Source organism: Schistocerca serialis, chromosome 2 (genome assembly GCF_023864345.2).
Source record: "Schistocerca serialis cubense isolate TAMUIC-IGC-003099 chromosome 2, iqSchSeri2.2, whole genome shotgun sequence".
NCBI classification, from domain to species: domain Eukaryota; kingdom Metazoa; phylum Arthropoda; class Insecta; order Orthoptera; family Acrididae; genus Schistocerca; species Schistocerca serialis.
Window position 1 is genome coordinate 52,812,110 of NC_064639.1, and position 20,252 is coordinate 52,832,361.

A 20,252-nucleotide genomic window follows, 5' to 3' on the forward strand; every position below is an offset into this window, starting at 1 on the left:
GAACGGAGCGGTATCTGTTGAGAGGCCAGACAAATGTGTGGTTCCTGAAGAGGGGAAATAGTGAAGTTCGGTGGCAGGAGGAACAAGACTTTTGGTCAGGTGAATTCAGGGTTACAAATACAAAATCAAATTGGGGTAATGCAGGAGTAGGTTTAATAATGAATAAAAAAATAGGAGTGCGGGTAAGCTACTACAAACAGCATAATGAACACATTACTGTGGCCAAGATAGACACGAAGCCCATGTCTATGATGAATAAATTGATGAAATGTGTGATGAGATAAAAGAAATTATTCAGGTAGTGAAGGGAGACGAAAATTGAATAGTCATGGGTGACTGGAATTCGAGGGTAGGAAAAGGGAGAGAAGGAAACATAGTAGGTGAATATGGATTGGGGGTTAGAAATGAAAGAGGAAGCCACTTGGTAGAATTTTGCACAGAGCATAACTTAATCATAGTTAACAATTGGTTCAAGAATCATAAAAGAAGGTTGTATCCATTGAAGAAGCCTGGAGATACTGACAGGTTTCAGATAGATTATATAATGGTAAGACAGAGATTTAGGAACCAGGTTTTAAATTGTAAGACGTTTCCAGGGGCAAATGTGGACTCTGACCAGAATCTATTGGTTATGAACTGTAGATTAAAACTGAAGAAACTGCACAAAGGTGGGAATTTAAGGAGATGGGGCCTGGATTAACTGACTAAACCAGAGGTTGTACAGAGTTTCAGGTAGAGCATAAGGGAACAATTTACAAGAATGGCGGAAAGAAATACAGTAGAAGAAGAATGGGTAGCTCTGAGGAATGAAGTAGTGAAGGCAGCAGAGGATCAAGTAGGTAAAAAGATGAAGGCTAGTAGGAATCTTTGTGTAACAGAAGGAATATTGAATTTAATTGATGAAAGGAGAAAATATAAAAATGCAGTAAACAAAGCTGGAAAAAAGGCATACAAACGTCTCAAAAATGAGATCGACCGGAAGTGCAAAATGGCTAAGCACAGATGGCTAGAGGACAAATGTAAGGATGTAGAGGCGCATATCACTAGGGGTAAGATAGATACTGCCTACAGGAAAATTAAAGAGACATTTGGAGAAAAGAGAACCACTTGTATGAATATCAAAATATCAGATAGAAACCCAGTTATAAGCAAAGAAGTGAAAGCAGAAAGATGGAAGGAGTATATAGAGGGTCGATACAAGGGCGATGTACTTGAGGACAATATTATGGAAATGGAAGAGGATGTAGATGAAGATGAAATGGGAGATATGATACTGCGTGAAGACTTTGACAAAGCACTGAAAGACCTAAGCCAAAACGAGGCCCCAGGAGTAGACAAAATTCCATTAGAACTACTGACAGTCTTGGGAGACCCAGTCCTGACAAAACTCTACCATCTGATGAGCAAGATGTATGAGACAGGCGAAATACCCTCAGACTTCAAGAAGAATATAATAATTCCAATCCCAAAGAAAGCAGGTGTTGACAGATGTGAAAATTACCAAACTATCAGTTTGTAATAAGTCACAGCTGCAAAATACTAATGCAAATTCTTTACAGACGAATGGAAAAACTGGTAGAAGCCAACCTCAGGGAAGATCAGTTTGGATTCCGCAGAAATATTGGAACACGTGAGGCAATACTGACCTTACGTCTTATCTTAGAAGAAAGATTAAGGAAAGGCAAACCTAAATTTCTAGCATTTGTAGACTTTTGACAATCTTGACTGGAATACTCTCTTTCAAATTCTAAAGATGGAAGTGGTAAAATACAGGGAGCAAAAGGCTACTTACAATTTGTACAGAAACCAGATGGCAGTTATAAGAGTCACGGGGCATGAAAGGGAAGCAGTGGTTGGGAAGGGATTGAGACAGGGTTGTAGCCGCTCCCTGATGTTATTCAATCTGTCTGGGCAAGCAGTAAAGGAAACAAAAGAAATATTTGGAGTAGGAATTAAAATCCATGGAGAAGAAATAAAAACTTTGAGGGTCGCCGATGACATTGTCTACCGTATCTTCCTTCGTCGTTGGCGTTGTCGTTGTTACCGTGAGACACCGTTATACCAAGAGGAAAGGCGCGTCGATCTTAGAGCATGAGATATGATGACCTTAAGCCATTGACAACACACAATGGTCACGGTAGCAACTGATTCCAGAATAGCCGCAGTAGTTAGGATCTACAAACTATCCCCTCTTGACCAGGTCCCCAAAACTTAACGTAACGAGATCCCTTCAAAGCAAATTGTCATAACGATCGTCTATAAAGGCTTCGTACAACGAGAAGAAATGTTACAGTTTATGGAATAATAAGAGATACGACCAAACTGTCTTGTTTCTTCTGCTTTATTTAACATAACTTTGTCCACAGTTTCATTTCACATTCACCACTCATTCACTGAAACCCTTTGATGAACAGTTTTGGTTGCTTGACACCAACAGTCAATGATAATGATGCAGCTTTCCTCCTTTTTATAAACTGAAGCCTGCTCTCTGCGATATAATTAAAAAAAAAAAAAAAAAAAAAAAAAAAAAAAAAAAAAAAAAAAAAAAAAAAAAAAAAAAAGAGAAAAAAGTCTCAATTCCACGTCCCTCGTGAGATGCGAATAAACTTATCCCGGAATTGACCGCCCTGTAGGTGTACTCAGTTTAATGACCACACTTCGCTGTCCACTATTTCGCGTAACTGAATGTCCATTTGTTAGTCTGATTATACACTGTAGCTATGTAAAATTCGCTCCTATATTTTTCACAATGCACAATTAGCACTTCTTTACTTGTTTTTTTTCTAAGAGTAAACGGAAAAAAAAGACACCATATCATCGGCTTAGTTGATGTAAAGCAAAACACCATAATATGCCCAATTTTACCTCTTCTTATAGGATTGGCTACCTTACTCATTAATTTACTACATATTATTTCCAATAACACTAAACAGGTATCGCCATTATATTTTAATGGTATTCAAAAGCATGTTACTATTATGACCGACCAAATCGTAACAAATCGCGCGGCGTGCATTTTCAATGATAACTTTACGCTATTCAAGTTCCGTTACAGCTATCTTGACTCATAATGTTACAATTGTTATTCTATCAGAGCCAGCAAAGGACTTGGAAGAGCAGTTGAACGGAATGTACAGTGTCTTGAAAGGAGAATATAAGATGAACATCAACAAAAGCAAACGAGGATAATGGAATGTAGTTGAATTAAGTCGGGTGATGCTGAGGGAATTAGATTAGGAAATGAGACACTTAAAGTAGTAAAGGAGTTTTGCTACTTGGGGAGCAGAATAACTGACGATGGTCGAAGTAGAGAAGATATAAAATGTAGATTGGCAATGGCAACGAAGAGAAATGTGGTACTACAGAAGAATGCTGAACACTAGATGGGTAGATCACATCACTAATGAGGAGGTATTTAATAGAATTGGGGAGCAGATGAGTTTGTGGCACAACTTGACAAGAAGAAGGGACCAGTTGGTAGGACATCTTCTGAGGCATCAAGGGATCACAAATTTAGCATTGGAGGGCAGCGTGGAGGGTAAAAATCATAGAGGGAGGGCAAGAGATGAATACACTAACCAGATTCAGAAGGATGTGGGTTGCAGTAAGTACTGGGAGATGAAGAAGCTTGCACAGGATAGAGTAGCATGGAGAGCTGCATCAAACCAGTCTCAGGACTGAAGACCACAACAACAACAGTGTTGATTGAAGTGACACCACCAAAAGCCATCTAGAATAGGTGTTGTACACTTCTATATCTTGAAGAAAGTTTCTGGATTCTGAAGTTTCCCAGTTGTAAAATTTCTGCGGAGATGCTTCTAGTGGTGATAATCAAATTTCTCAGTCATGCAACGGAATCCAGATGTCCCTCTACTGAATTTTTTTGTGTTCCAAAATTGCCAGATGTTATCCATTTTTCCAATTACGATGTTTTGGTGTTTGTTATATTCTTTTGTCAGGTTGTAGTGGATTGCATAATTTGTTAGGTTGTAGTTTTCACTTGTCTTCATCCGCGCTTCTCATAATGTGATATTTTCATGGCTGGCTTGAGTTCGCAGTCTTTTATTATAAGACTGTGTTGCAATTATTAATGCATTAATCCATTCATTTTGTTGTTCTTCAGTTTGTCTGCTTCTCACTGTGCTCATTCTCATTCATTGGGATCTTAAATTTGGTTCGTGGTCTTCGTCTGTTTCATTTTTTCACTGTTCATTTTGTTTTCACAGTTTTGCTTCAGAACTGGCAAAATCTCCTCCTCTCTCACATTTGGGGATTGTCTATAATATTAATCAAATTAACTTTTTATTAACAAATATGTTATTAAAAAATATGCTAAGTACAATTTATAGACTTTTCACACTTAACACTTTATGTTTGATTTATATTCAGTCACTGTATCACTATGACTACCCACACTTCACTGTTTGTTTTTATTCACTAACTGTGCTACTTTTTCAGTTCCTCCCCTCGTGACTCATAAGAAAATGACTTTTGAACCCACAATGGGTCTTGCTTTATATACCCCTACCAATGGGTAGCCCCACCAGTGGCGAATGCCAGAGCACCCCAAAAATTCTTCGAACAGTCCACAATGTTCCAAAACATTGAAGAGTGTTCTAGAATGTTCCACAATGATCTGGGATGTTCTGGGGTATTCCCAAACCTTCTGGAATCTTCCCAAATGTTACAGAATATTTCCAAATATTCCAGAACATTGCAGAACAATCTGCAACTTTCTGTAATATTGTGGAATGCTCATGAATACTCTCAAATATTCTCAGATCATCTCAAATGTCCTGGAATGTTCCAGAAATTTCTAGAGGGCAAAACTTCCCAGCCCTTGTATATTCAAAAGCAAGCGCTTAAGCTAAAAACAGATGGGGGATAGAGGGCTACCACATCATGTTACTCACTTGATTGTACCAGGACTTTTTCTGAGTTTTAGTGGCACGCACATTTTACGCTTTTTATAGATATTTTGATTAGACCATTTCTGCATTATCCTTCAATGATTTTGTCTAGGGAACCTTGTACTTACCTGACTAGAAGTCCTGACTTTCCTACCATCACACTTCTCTAATTCCTGTTATATCAGGGTGTATACGACCCGGGACAACCGGGAGATCTGGGAATTTTTTCATCCGGGAAAAAACCGGGAAAAAAACCAGGAATTTTTTAGAATTCCAGGATATTTTTTGTTTTAGTTTTCAGTTAAATTTTTAATATTTTGACTGATAAGAAATAATACTCTAACAAAGGATATAACTGCATCCCGCTACTGCAGAATAATTCTGCAACAATAAAACACGAACGAGAGAAAAAAACTAAAATCAAACTTAAAGTGCAAAGGAAATGCATCTAGTACACAACAAAACACAGTGCTCATACAAGTGTTTGTCAGTAGAATAATGTGTAAAAGGCTTTAGGAAGACTATGCAGTGCTTTGTAACAACAAATTGCCTCTGATGAGCGGGACATCACAACTGTTTACATTTAGATTCGTTTTAGCAGTTATGAGCGCCGCCCATGTGCATGCACAGTTGATTCACGCGTGTACCATCTCCCACTTCTGGCAACAAAAGTGTGGTTGTTATCTGTGTAAGCAAGCAGCAAGATGCTACCTGGAAAAATTTTACTGGCGTGCACAAGCTGTCATATTCACTGGGAGCAAACGGGGTATCTGCCCCGGGCGGCAATTTCAGTCAAGCATTAATAACCTTGTGGAACAATGAAGATATTTTTGTGGTTTGCTAAAGAAACATTGCTTTATTAATTTTTCCACTCAGGCAGTCAATTTATTTGAAACGAAGTGTTTAATTCTACACTATTGGCTAGTTTCAACTGTTCGCTGCATTTTGAAAGAGCATGTTTTCATCTTATAGCACATATGGCATTATGCCATAATAAAGAACAAAAATGAGATAATGCAGTACTGGTAGTCCAAGAAAATTTACAACTGAATCTGGACTTACGAATGGGCACTTTAAGCCGAATTATGCATTTTAGTATGGTTCACGAAATACCTCTGATGTCTTGTTTCTTTTATGACATAATGTAAGATATTTTAATGTTTTACACGTACAAACATACAGGCTTCCTGCGTCATCGTAGCTGCGCAAGCGCGGTGAAGCCTTTTATCTTGCGCTCTCTGTTAACTGCTGAAACGAACCTCTTTCTAAAAGGTCATGGGAAAATATTGTGAATGATTGATTGAAAAGCATTACTTTCAAAGTAAATTTCCTTTTACGCAAGATGAAATAAGTCCAAGAATATGCGATGAATTTCTTATTCTTAAATCACTGAGCGTTCGACTCTCATTTAAAAAATGTTCAAATGTGTGTGAAATCTTATGGGACTTAACTGCTATGGTCATCAGCCCCTAAGCTTACACACTACTTAGCCTAAATTATCCTAAGGACAAACACACACACCCATGCCTGACGGAGGACTCGAACCTCTGCCGGGACCAGCCGCAGAGTCCTCGACTGCAGCGCCTTAGACTGCTTGGCTAATCCCACATGGCTTGCATTTAAAAACCAAATGTTTGAGGATGGCCATTTAGTAAAAATTTTGAGTCCAGAAGATCAGACATTTATGTTGGTATTAAAAATTTTACTGACACATTTGTGTGATGCATCTTAAAGTGTAACACACACAGAAAAGATCAACATTATACGTGAAAGTTTAGCTTCTCTTGCAGCTTATTAATCGTCGAAACCAATATTACACGTAAAAGTTCTGCTTTTCTTGTAGCAACACTATGTATATTAATTTACATCATTAACTTTTTCTATTTGTGTGTACGCACTACTTAACAGTGATAATGCTATTGGCTGACTCCATCATGTGTCCTAAGCTCTGAATATCCGCTGTATTGGCTGGCGAGATCATGTGACATGAGCTATGACTGTGCACCGCAATCTTGATTTCAATGCTTCGGAAAGTAACATGCAGTGTTTGGTGGAATCCGAATTTATACTTTTGTAATACAAAAATGTGCAGCGTACATGGTCTTTTTTTCTGAGTTTCATTTTCTAGAGGGCTGAAAAATTTTACGCCGTTGTATAAAACCACAACCATTCAAAGGACTGATAAGTTTTACAGTTCCAAGGAAAAGTATACTGTCACTTAACAAGAAAAAAGTGTATTTTCACCCAGGAGAAAGTGTGTTTTCAACCGGGAAATCCAGAAATTTTTTTTCCTTGTCCATTTATACACCCTGTATATCTAACTTCAATCTATGCATTTTTTATTTCAAATTACGTAACGGAGACATTCAATTAAGATATCAAACATCCCATGTTGTGACCCATAGAATCCCAGTTTTGTCTTTCCTGATGACAACAACCTGTCATTCTTAATGCTCTCACTCTTATATGAAAGTTAACTCCTTGTTTTTTTCCCTACATTTCAAGGTCCATAGAATATGACTAATGTAGTATAATGTCAAGTTTTAATTCTAATGAAAGTACAACCTTTAAATTAAGACTCACTTTTTGGCACAGCACTTAAGATAATTTTTTTGAGGCACAGATTATTTTCCAGCAGAGGCAATGAAATGTCTGCATTTTCTTTTGAATGAGGTGTAAACCCTGCTACCAAAATAAACAAAAGATGAACACACCCTGCAATAGCAAAACAAAACACACAAAGTAACGAGATGACAGTGTTTCTTCACAGCACAGTGACATGAATATATTTGCTTCTTCACAGCACAGAAACATGAATATATTTAATGCACTGAAAGTGCTGTATGCTGAAATCAAAAACACACACGTGGAAGAACAGGAAGAACGAAGTTAACAACAAAAAACTGTAAGTAACAACAAGAAAGTAAAGCATGAAAATTGTTCATGATCCCAGGAAACAAAATTGTAAGAAAAAAAAAATCATATTGTTATGATGACCACTGAAGATGCTTTACATTAAAGCAAAATGCATTTGGTCTTATTAAGAATTTCAATGCAGTGGAAAAAGACAGTAATTAACGTATACAAATTGGAGCTGTGAACTACAGAGGAGCTCTTCATATCAGAAGGCATGTGTGTACCATAGTGGAATGCAAACTAGGGCATAGGCAGGTGGAGGACAGAACTAGCTGAGTTTTAGGCCAGAGAGATTACTGTAACAAAGGATATGCTGCAGGAAGAATTTCCACAAGTGCAATTCAGAATAGCTGATGTTGGTGGGAAGAATCCAAATGGCATAAGCTATGAGGGAGTCGCTGAAGTGAAGCACATCATTTTGAGCAGTGTGTTCAACAAATGGATGGTGCAGCTCCCCCTTGGCCACAGTTTGGGGGTGGCCATTCATGTGGACAGACAGCTTGTCAGTAGTGATATCTGGGAAGAATACAGCACAGTGCCTGCAGCTGAGTTTGTAAATCACATGTCTGCTTACAAAGGTGGCCCTGCCTTTGATGGGGTAGGTGAAGCCACTAATATGACTGGAGTATATGGTAATGGGAGGGACGTGTCTTGTCTATTGCAGGGATATAATCCATGAGACAAGGGTTTGGGAGCAGGGTGGAGTAGAGATGAGCATGAACATTGCACAGGTTAGGTAGGCATGGAATACTACTGTGGAAGAGGTGCAGGGGACATTTCTCAGTTCAGGACAGGATGAAAGATGGTCAAATCCTGGCAGAGAATGTGATTCTCTTGTCCAGTCGTGGTTGGTACTGAGACATGAGAGGTGCTTCTTTGTTGCCCAACCATGAGTATCTGAGGGATGTCAGATGAATGATGAGAAAAAGCACAGGAAATCTGTTTCTGGACCAAGTTTGGAGGGTAATGTTTGGTCTCTGAAGTCCTTAGGGAGACCCTCAGTATATTTGGAGAGGTATCGCTCACTGCTGCAGATACATAACCTACCCTCCTATATAAAAGACTTCAACCAATTTGTCTCCTGACTCTCCACAGGTCCTGTTCTTTTACCACCCTGCACTCTGCTCGTCATTAATGGTGCTACCTCCCCTCTGGAGCAACACCTCAAATGCCCATTGTGTTGCTTATATTGATCACTAGTTTTCCCAAAACCCAATTGACTCCAAACCTACAACCTTCTGGTCATGATAAGTAACTACAGCCTCACCTGCAATTCCTTCTCCTTTGCAGACTTGAAGCCGTTTACATACAAACAGATTCTTTGTATAGAACTGGGTATATGCATGGTACCATTCTCTGCTAACCTGTTCATTGCTATCTAGAGCAGAAGTAGTCAACATTTTTTTACTTACCACCCACTTTTGTATATTTGTTAATAGTATAAGTTTCTAACCACCAACTGGTCTGTCAGTAAGGGTGATTTATAAAGTAAAGAAATAACTTTACTTTCTAAAATTTATACACCAAGTTAAAACACAAAATAATAATCGCATACTGAATAGTTTAGGTCAAAATTTTTATGAAAACAAAATGGAAATACGGAAATATTTTTGAAACTCGAATCACCTAGCGACAATCGTGAAAGCTGGAATGCCCATTAGTGGGCTATGTAGACCAAGTTCATCACTGATCTAGACAAATCCTTACTAACCACCCAGAATCCCAAACCCCTCTCTGGATTCAGATAAATTGATGACATCTTCATGATCTAGACTGAGGGTGAGGATACCCTATCCACATTCCTGCAGAACCTCACCTCCTTCCCCTCCATTCACTTCACCTGGTTTCTTCAGCCCAACAAACCACCACCACCTCAAGGACAGCTATACCAGTAACTCTGTCCAACCGACCAATCACTATCACCTACCAACCCACCAACCACCAGCAATATCTCCATATAGACAGCTGCCACCCATTCCATACCAAGGAGTCCTGTGCATGTATGCTAGCCACCCATGCTTGTTCCATCCATTGTGATGAACAGTCCCTCTCCACATATGCCAAAGATCTCACTGATGCCTTCACATACCACAATTACCCCACCCCCCCCCCCCCTTCCCCTCCCCACCTTGTCCAGAAACAGATCTCTTGCATCATATCTCAGTAGTCACCTACCATCACTCACCACAGAAGAGAACTCCTCTCATGAGTTAGTACCACCAAGGAGTGGAGCAACTGAATAACATTTACCTCCATGGTTTTGACAACCTCTCACCGTGCACCGAGATGAGAAGTATCCTCCCTACCCCTCTGACACTGGTGTTCTACCATCTGCCCAATCTTCACAATATCTTTTTCTGTCCCTGCTCCCAACCTCTTGCCTCATGGGTCAAATACCTGCAATAGACCCCAGTGCAATACCTGCCCCATACATCCTCCCAATACCACCTCCAGCCCAGTCGTAGACATCTCCTATCCCATCAAAGCTAGGGGTACCTGTGACTACTTCACAGCCTGTGCCATTCTCGAAAACTTCCTTCACCATTCTTTATACTGTCACACCTTAGTAATTACCACAAACACAATCTTTTGCCCCACACTGACAATTTAAAAATTACTCAACATGTTTTGCACAGTTGTTTGGTGGGCTTCCATGTCAATGGCAACAATGGCTTCACTCTAAACTAACAGTTCTCCACCAACTGCAATGTAGAAGTCTCACTCTCTCCTGAGAAACTGCACTGTCATGTGAGCCATTTCTAAACTTTATCACTAGGTGGTACAATGGCTGCAACATCTAGTCTGTTTGGCCACCTGGAAGCTTGGGCTTGTACAACAAAATACAACTCTCAAGGATGTCATGTGTCCCTTTGCATTTATTATAAATGGCCTGTTTGGCTCTCCTCTGATGCGTAACTGCAATGTTGTTTCTTTTCCTTTCATAAAGTGGTCCTGTCTTCTCTCTCCCAGTGTCTGGAAGTAAAATTGTGCCTCAGTACTTTTTATTTTGTGTGATTTGTTTTCTTCAGGACTGTCTTCTGTTTGTCACAATCCTGCTGATTGTTTTAAAATTTCCTTCTCATTTTAATGCTATTAAAGAATTAATACCACATGTCAAGTTTTCAATGACTGTGAACATAATGGATTTTCCTGGTATGAGATAGTTTGTCTCTGAAATAAATTGCCTCACATGCAATAGAATTTCTTTTGGTTTCTTAATTTCCGTTAATGTGAGGATCAGTCATGTATTTGATATAGAAGAAAAAATATCCTAGGAAGATTAATTTTTAACAGTAGAAAAATTTTTCATTTGTATTTGGTGTCAAAACAGCTGCTATTTGTCTCTGGGGCAGTTATGTATAACATGCTCTCTTGATCACATCATGGTAGAAAGTTGAATCAGTCATTTCGTGTGTATTTCATGTTCTCTCATCTCAAATTTCATGCATGCCTACATTCATTTTTGTAAACTAAACATCCATTTCAACAATATTTTCTTCAAATAAGTTATATTTTATCCTGTACAGTGAACGACTGACTGACAGATAAGCATTACCTTTCTCTTTACATCACTTTCCATTTTTTAAAAGTGGATAATTATTTTACTGGATCCTTTTCACAACAAGAAAGTAGAATGTCTTTGCGAAGATACTGTACTTTGCTCATAATTTAATGTAAGGTATGGGTGTGGGTGAGCAAGAGCTGAATCATCATGTGCAACATCACTCATTACTACTTTAAGATTGAAACCCTAAAACTTTTAGAAGACAACAGTTAAATCAAAACCTTGTATTTCACTGAAACACTTATTTATTAGGACAAATGTAAATAAACAAATCCACTTCTCTGCTCCTCTTTTACTTAGAATTCTGGGTTCTTCTCTCACGTCAAACAATAACCCATTACTCCAATCACCATGCTCCATTCAACCCCACTCAGAGTAATCTATATCTACATCTACATACATACTGCACAAGTCACTGTATGGTGTGTGGTGGAGGGTACATTATACTACTACTACTAACTATTTCCTTTCTTGTTCCACTTGCAAATAGAATGATACAAAAACGAACACTAATATCTCTTATTAACTAAACAAACATTGTTTTTCGTCTTGTTTCACAATTTTATTGTTAATTTTATTGCACAACCTAGGTTTCAGGTTATAAGCCCATTTTCAGCTTATAACCCAAAACCTAGGTTATGGAATAACATTAACAATGAAATTGTGAAACAAGGCCAAAAACAGTGTTTGTTTAGTTAATTTACAATTCTTCACCAGGAACCCACAATTGATTCAATTTTTTTTTTTTTTTTTTGCAATATGTTCATTGGCAGCAGTAGAATAATTCACCAGTCAGCTTCAAATGCCTGTTTTCTAAATTTTCTCAATAGTATACCTCAAAGAGAATGTCCTCTGCCCCTGAGGGATTCCTGTTCGAGTTCCCAAAGCATCTCCACAACACTTGTGTGTTGATCAAACCTGCTGCTAATGAACCTAGCAACATGCCTCTGAATTGCTTTGATGTCTTCCTTTAATTGAACCTGGTGGGGATCCCAAACACTCAAGCAGTTACATTAGTGTTACATTTATGGTCTCTTTTACAGATGACCGAAAGTTAGGACTTAAATTGACCATTCGCCTCTTCTACTACAATCCTTACAGGCTCATTCCATTTCATATTGGCTTCTAATGTCATGCTTGCATATTTAATCAACATAATTGTGTCAAGTGGCATACTACTGATACTGTAATCAAATATTACAGAATGTTTTTCTACTCATCTGCATTAACTTACATGTTTCAACATTTTGAGCCAGCTGCCAGTCTTCCTACCAATTAGTAATTATGGCTAAGTCATCTTCTATCCACCTACAATCACTCAATGACAACATCTTCCTGAGAACCACAGCATCATCAGGAAACAGCCATAGATTGCTGCTCATCCTGTTCTCAGTTTGTTTATATTTAGAGAGAATAATAGTGATTCTGTCACTCTTCACTGAAGCACTCATAAGTCATAATGATACCTTCATCTCTAATGAACATTTGTCATCAAGGACAACATACTGGGTTCTTCAAGCCACCCACATATCTGGGAACACCTTCCATATGCTCGTACCTTCATTAACAGTCTACAGTGGGGCCCCATGTCATATGCTTTTCAAAATCTAAGAATATGGAATCTGCCTATTGCACTTCTTCCATGGTTCACAGGATACTGTGAGAAAAGGGCAAGATGAATTTCTCAAGAGTCATACTTGATAAATCATGGCTAATTTGAGGACCAAAGCTTTTCTGCCGAAAGGAAATTTATTATATTCTAACTGAGAATATGTTCTAGAATTCTGTGGCATACTGATGTTAAGGATATTTGTCTGTAATTGTGCTGTTTTGTTCTTTAGCCTTTCTTATATACAGGAGACATCTGCACTTTTTCCATTCACTTTTTGATTCACTTGGGAGTTTGTGCTGGAGAACAGATTAATGATAAATGCAAGCTAAGTAAGGGGCCAATGTCATAGTGTACTTGTTGTGAAACTAAATTGGGATTCCATCTGGACATGATGACTTATTTGTTTTCAATTCTTTCACTTGATTCTCTATGCTAGAGATGCCTGTTAACTGTGTCCTCCATACAGGAGTCTGTACAATGATCAAATGTTGGTTAGTTTGTATGCTCTTCCTGTGTGAAAAATTTCTTAAACATGAAATTTAAAAATTCATCTTTCATTTTGATATTCTGTATTGCCATACCAAACTGGTCAGCTAGAGATTGGATAGAACCCTTTGACCCACTTAGCAGTTTTATGTACGATCACAATTTTCTTGGGTTCTTAGCAAGCTCTTTCGCTAAGGTATCTGGTGGTAGTTGTTGTAGGCTCCACACATCAACCTTTATACAGATGCATGAATATCTACTAACTTTTGCCTATTGTAATTTGCACTTTCCCTTCCTTAGCATTTTCCAGATTTTGTTATTAAACCCTGGTGAACCTTTACCATCCTTAATCCACTTACTTGGCACATACTACTCCAGGGCACGATTTACAGCCTGTTCAAACTTTGCCCGTAATTCCTCTATGTACATCATACTGGAACTAAATGATGTCCTTTCATTGTCTGAGTGGGATGCTAACTACTACTTATCTGCTCTTCCCAGTAAAAATACTCTCCCAGATTTTTTATTGATATATTAACTTTAATAACCATCATCACAGTGATGCTATCATCGTCACTAGTCCCCGTTTCTGTGCTGACACCACTTATAAGGTCAGGCCTGTTTGTTGTTACAAGTTGCAATATCTTTGTATTTGGTGTGGGTTGTCTAACTGTCTGTTCAGGACAGTTTTCAGAAGATTTGTTCAAAAATACTTCAAAGGACTATCTGTCCATACCCCTGCAACGAACCCATAGACATCCCAGTCTGAACGTGGTAGATCAAATTTGCCTTCAACTAATATTGGTCAGTCTGGGTAGTTCTGCACTTCTGAGCACAGACTTTCTTTGCATGTCTGTAAAACTGTCACATTGGAATCAGGTGGCCATAAAAGCATCCAGCAATTAGCTTGATTTCACCTAGACCTGTTATATTCACCCCTCTAGCTTCACAATCACCCTCAAAGTTGATCTCACTAGAGACAATATTTTTGTCACTGTAATGAACACACACCCCTCCATTGGTGTCTAATCTGTTTTTCTGATGTACATTTTGTGTCTCGCTAAATATCTCAGAGCTTTCTTCTTTGGGTTTCAGCCAGCTCTTGGACATGCGAATAATCTGAATGTGACAAATTTCCGGGACATGATAAAGTTGGAAAGCTTGTTATGAATACTTTGACACTTTAGTGATAAACTTTTGACAGTGGAAGTGTCTTTACTCTGAACACATTCTGATTTCACTACATGCATTGATCAGTGAGCATTCGTTAGAGTGCCTCAGACTACCACCTAGCCTAAAACCCCCCCATGTTCACTGGATAGGTACTGGAGTAGCTGCTTCCTTTGAGTAGTGCACCCCTGACCTATCAAGGGGGTCGTACTATTCTCCACACAAATATACAGAACCAGAAACCTGCAGCCAAGACTGTCACAGAGTTGGTGGAGCCTTTGGTTGACACCCTTCAATCGACTCAAAATAGAAGCACCCCATTCAACTCTGGGAACTGTGCTGAAAATTGTGAGCTCTGCTTGCACCCTGTGCACATGGACACCAGCCTTCACCACTTCCACTAGCCACTCGTATGAACTGAGGATGGCCTCAGAATCCAAGCAACAGGCATCATTTTTGCCAATGTGAGCCACAACTTGCAGATGACTGCACCCTGCATGCTCAATAGCCACATGCCAGGTTTCGTCCACATCTTAGATTAGGCCCTCTTGACAGACATAAAGAGATCCAAAGATGCAGTAACCTTACTACCATAACCTTACATTCTGCCCACTAAATCTATACCCAAATTAGAAAAATACCAAGTGAGGAATGTAAACCAGGTGTAGAAGTATGAAATTGGAATTTCCCTATAGATGGTGCTAGCCATCAGTATAGGGCCCATGAGACTAATCTGCAGTCTGTGCTGCAACTTTTGAGGCTAGAATTCCTGTTGTATCTGATGACTCGCTGTCCGTAAGCACATTTCTTGCTAATGATGGTGCTGTGTAGTCTGTAGCTGCTTCTGATACTGTTGGAGTTGTTGTGTAGGCTTCATTTGCTTCAGCTACTTTTGTGGCAATTGAAGATACTACTGCTGGATCTGTTGCCAGTAAATCAGTTTCATTTTTAAGTTGGAGAATTTCAGTTGCTGTGATAGGTGGTGGTAGTGGTATGGTAGGGCAATTCTTGTCTTCAACTGCTAACACTGCATTAAGTATTTCTCAACTAATGAATGATTTTCCAAGTTTATTTCTGTGTAGCCCATGCCTGGTAAAATGACTTCTTTTTGAAGCTGGTACATTCACATATGTGGCATTCAGGAAGCTCCGACATATTTTTTCAGATTTTCTATTAGTAACAGCGATTTCTTTGTTGACACAAGATTTTTCCATCAGATCGTGTCTTTGTGGTATACTTCCAACATAGAAGTTCACGTTTGTAATTTTCTGTAGTGAGCTTCTTAGTGCTATTGTGGTGACTTTACCCTCATTCCTATAAACGTCATTAGCACCTCCGATTATTAAACAGTTTCTTCCAGGCTCCAAAAAATGTTCACAGTTTTTTAGAATTTCATTCAAGGGAGTGCCTGGTTTCATTATTCCACTAACCTTAAATATAGTTTGCATGTTACACGATACCAGCTAAGCCCTTTCCACGTCTGAGAGCAGGCAAATATCTTCTTTGTTCTTCTTACTTGAGGTTGGCATATTCTCATGATATGTATGTTCCCTGCTAATACTGGTATTTCCTTACTTGTTATTACAAGATTTCGTACTTGACTGGTTTTTAATCTCTGCATTTGGTGAAAGTACTTCGTTCCTTTCGCTGTTTTCACGTCTTTTAGGCTCATCATACATTAGAAGTTAAAAATTATTTGCTACTGGGAACCTGAAGTTGTTCTCGTTACGGTTGACACGATTGAACTTTTTGGGCTATATGAAGTTATCATTTTCCCATTTACAACCGTTTCACTACACTCTGAATTGACTTCTATCACTTTTTCAAGCTTCTGTACATACAGTTTGGCTAACATAAGATCATATTTTAATGAAGCAGTCATGCAGTCTTCTTGATATTCCTTTTGTAAACATAATATATCATAATAACTACAGCACACATTTCCACAGACGCAAGTCATCTTTCTTTCTTCTAAAGTGTTTAAACATTGTCAATGGATCCATTTTCGTGACAATGAACATAATTTAACACCATTTCTCACCTTACTACATTTTACACTCACAGGATTTAAAAACTTGTAATTTTCTGTGGATCTGTTGATTAGCATGTCTATACGCAGGACCACCATCTTATCTAGTGATAATCTAGTTTATAATACATTGCATATTATATTATGGAGCAGCATCTATCGGAAGAAATAATGTTTTCCCTGCAGCAGATCATGTTGGTTGTAAGGGTTCATTAAATAAGGCCAAAAACTAATTTATCCAACTACTGTCCAATATCTCTGTTAAGTTGCTTTTCAAAAATGTTAGTGAAAGTAATGTGCAAAAGAATTGTAGAGCACCTCACCATACACAGCATCCTCAACAAAACTCAATTTGGCTTCCAAAAGAATAGATCAACAGAGCTGGCTATTTTCTCTCTCACAAATGTAATACTTGAGTCACTAAATAACAAAATGTCACCAACTGGAATTTTATGTGACTTGTCAAACACCTTTGACTGTGTTGACCACAATATTCTCTTAAAGAAGGCCAATTTTTATGGTTTGAAAGGTAGTACTGGTAGATCGCTTGAATCGTATCTACACAATATGAAGCTGGTGCTGAAGGTGGTACTAAATGGTTTCGATGGCTGTCCTGTTATCATCAGACTAGGGCACGTTAAAGTGTGAAGTGCCACAAGGATCTATTTTGGGGCCTTTACTGTTTCTTATCTTTGTCAATGATCTCCCACTTTGTACAAACCCTGAGAGCAAATTTACTCTTTTTGCTGATGACACCACTATTGTTGCAGAAGAAAGTGAGTAGCACAGTCACTGTGGTGTAGTGGTTATGATACTAGACTGTTGCACAAAGGCTTGTGAGTTCAAAACTCACCTGAACTGTAAAATTTTAATTTCTTTATTTGGTTTGAGTACACTCTAGAAATATCTACAAATGTCAAGAATCATTGTACTGGAATGTTCTGTAACTGTATATATATTATATGTGTTCTGGCCGGAGGCAGTTCATTCTGTGCTCTTGTATGTGCAAGTGCTGAATAAACCTTCGTTAAGTGAAGTTAGTTTTGTCATTCATCTAATTACATCTTCTTCTGCGTGACATCATTCTGGTGGAGGCGCTGGGTATTGGAACTTGTGATAGCGCATATTATCAACAGCACAGTGGCTCCCATCAGGCCACGACAGAGCCACCGTTTACGTGGCAAGAAACACGAGTTCGAGCCATATTCAACACATCGCAATGTATCAGAGACAGAAGAAGAAGAAGAGGAACACCACATGAGACATCCTTCCAGGCTCTCTGGTGATGATGGCCAAGATACAAACAAGTGGCTGAAGGTATATGAGCGTATAGCCAAATTTAACAAATGGGATGACACCGTGTGTTTGGCTAACATATTTTTCTACTTGGAGGGAACTGCCAAGCAATTTTATGAGAACAACGAGAAATTCACAAGCTGGGATGTATTCCAGGCCCAAGTATTTCAGCAACACACAACAGAAGTGCAAGGCTGAAGATAAATTAAAGTGCAGGGCACAGCATCCAGGAGAAACTACAGCACCCTACATTCAAGATATATTGGAGCTGTGTAAAATAGTGCATCCTAGAATGAAGCAGGGAGATAAGGTTGCACATCTCATGAACGATGCTGAGGATATGTATCAAGCCCTACTCCAGAAGGAGGTTTCAACAACAGATGATTTCATAAAATAGTTTCGTATCGATGTCTGTGATGGAGGAAGAAACTAATTTCACAAGTCTTCTATGTCAGATAGTGAGAGAGGAAGTTCAGAAGGCGCTTGGATTGTACGGCAAGCAAAAAACCGAGATGCTTCGAGAGGTCATAAGGGAGGAAGTGGAACAGACATTAAACCCAATCTCTCGTCCTTCATTTGCCTTTAAAACAATAAAAAGGTCGAGACCAAGGCAAGGTTAAGTTCCTACAATGCTGCAAGAAGAACCTGTTTGTGCACGAAGGAAGACTGATGTCTGGAGGACCCTGGATAACCAACCAGTATGTTCCCACTGTGGACGACCGGGACATGTGGTGCGCTATTCTCAAGAAAGGCGGTGGATATTTGATGACGCCCACGCCAGAAGACAGCAGACTGATCTTAGCCGATGAAGATGAACAAGAGGATGTGGGTGCAGGATGACGTAGGTCACCATCGCCGCAAGCTAGCCGCTGGAGAGGATGCTCCCCAACACACCAATCCAGATCTCCATCACCGTTTAGAAGCTTCAGCTGCTCACCTAGCCACTGCGACCTGGAAAACTAGAAGATGCGACCTTCCTTGGAGGTGAGGCTGCCAAAGAGAGAAATCCTCCACCATCCATCACTAAAAAAATGATAGGAAACTACGTCGATATCCTCATGGATGGCCGACCAGCCCAAGCTCTTGTGGACTCTGGAGCATCAAATTCAGTCATTTCGTAGAAGTACTGTCGCCAGTTGCAGAAAACCTTATTCATTGACAACAAAACATCTTTGCTGAAGGTGGCTAATAACAAGGAAGAATGGGATATATGTAAAACCTACAGGAAGACGTGTCATTCATGTGGGTATAAGTGGCCATACACAGTCCTTGGAATTCATCATCTTACAAGAGTGTAGTCATGACCTCATTCTCAGATGGGACTTTTTGAAAGCTTCTTAAGCAATTATAGATTGTGGTTGCTCAAGGATTGTGCTAGATGAGATGAGATACTGTGGACAGGAAGATGCGCATTCGAGTGTGTGGAGACTATGTGTGCTGAATGAAGTGATATTCTTGCAGTCAGCACTAGAAAGGTAACTGTCATGTGTCATGCCATGCATTAATCCATGGGTCTTGTAGGGGAATGTAAGAGAAGCATACCACTGAAGACTAACTTGGTCGTCCCAGCCTCTGTCATCACATTTAAGAATGGATTTGGTGAATTTTGGATAGTTAACTGTCACCGAGAACCACAGATCCTTCCAAGATGCATGTGTGTAGCAAACTCTGAGCCATTAATTGCTGAACAGGTGACCATCATAGAAACCTCCCATACCGAGTTTGTGGGCAAAATTGGTCCTACCACTATGACACAAGATCTTCTAGCTTGACTGTCACCAGATGTCACTAAGGAACAACAGAAGAAGCTACTTGCCATTCTTCAAGAGTTCTCAGAATCCACAGGTGAAGAGCAAATTAGACAAATCGATGGTGAAGCACCGGATTAGCACTGGAGACCATCAACCAATAAGCCAGAGAGCATACCGTGTGTCAGCAATAGCTAAAAAGAACGTTTACCCCTTCCACAAATTGATGATACATTAGATTGTCTGAAGGGGGCTAAGTTTTTCTCAACCATGGACACATACTCAGGATGCTGGAAAATCGAAGGAGATGAGGCTGATCATGAGAAAACTGCATTCATCACTCCTGAGGGCCTGTATGAGTTTAAGGTAATGCCATTTGGTTTGTGTAATGCACAGCAACCTTTGAATGGATGATGGATAATCTTCTAAGTCACCTGAATTGGACGATGTGTCTTTGTTATTCAGATGACATTATAGTGTTCTCAGAGACATTCGATGAACACACATAAAAAGACTGAGG

At 39.2% G+C, this 20,252-nt stretch overlaps 1 protein-coding gene across 1 annotated transcript in view; it reads left to right on the forward strand.

Moving 5' to 3' along the window:
* LOC126455722 (dynein axonemal heavy chain 3) overlaps positions 1 to 20,252 on the forward strand; it is a 1,249,696-nt gene that overhangs the window by 1,205,306 nt on the left and 24,138 nt on the right. The window contains exons 68-69 of the mRNA XM_050091491.1: positions 3,311 to 3,324; positions 19,083 to 19,107. Of these exons, the coding sequence (XP_049947448.1) occupies positions 3,311 to 3,324; positions 19,083 to 19,107 (39 nt within the window). The remainder of the gene's footprint in view (positions 1 to 3,310; positions 3,325 to 19,082; positions 19,108 to 20,252) is intronic.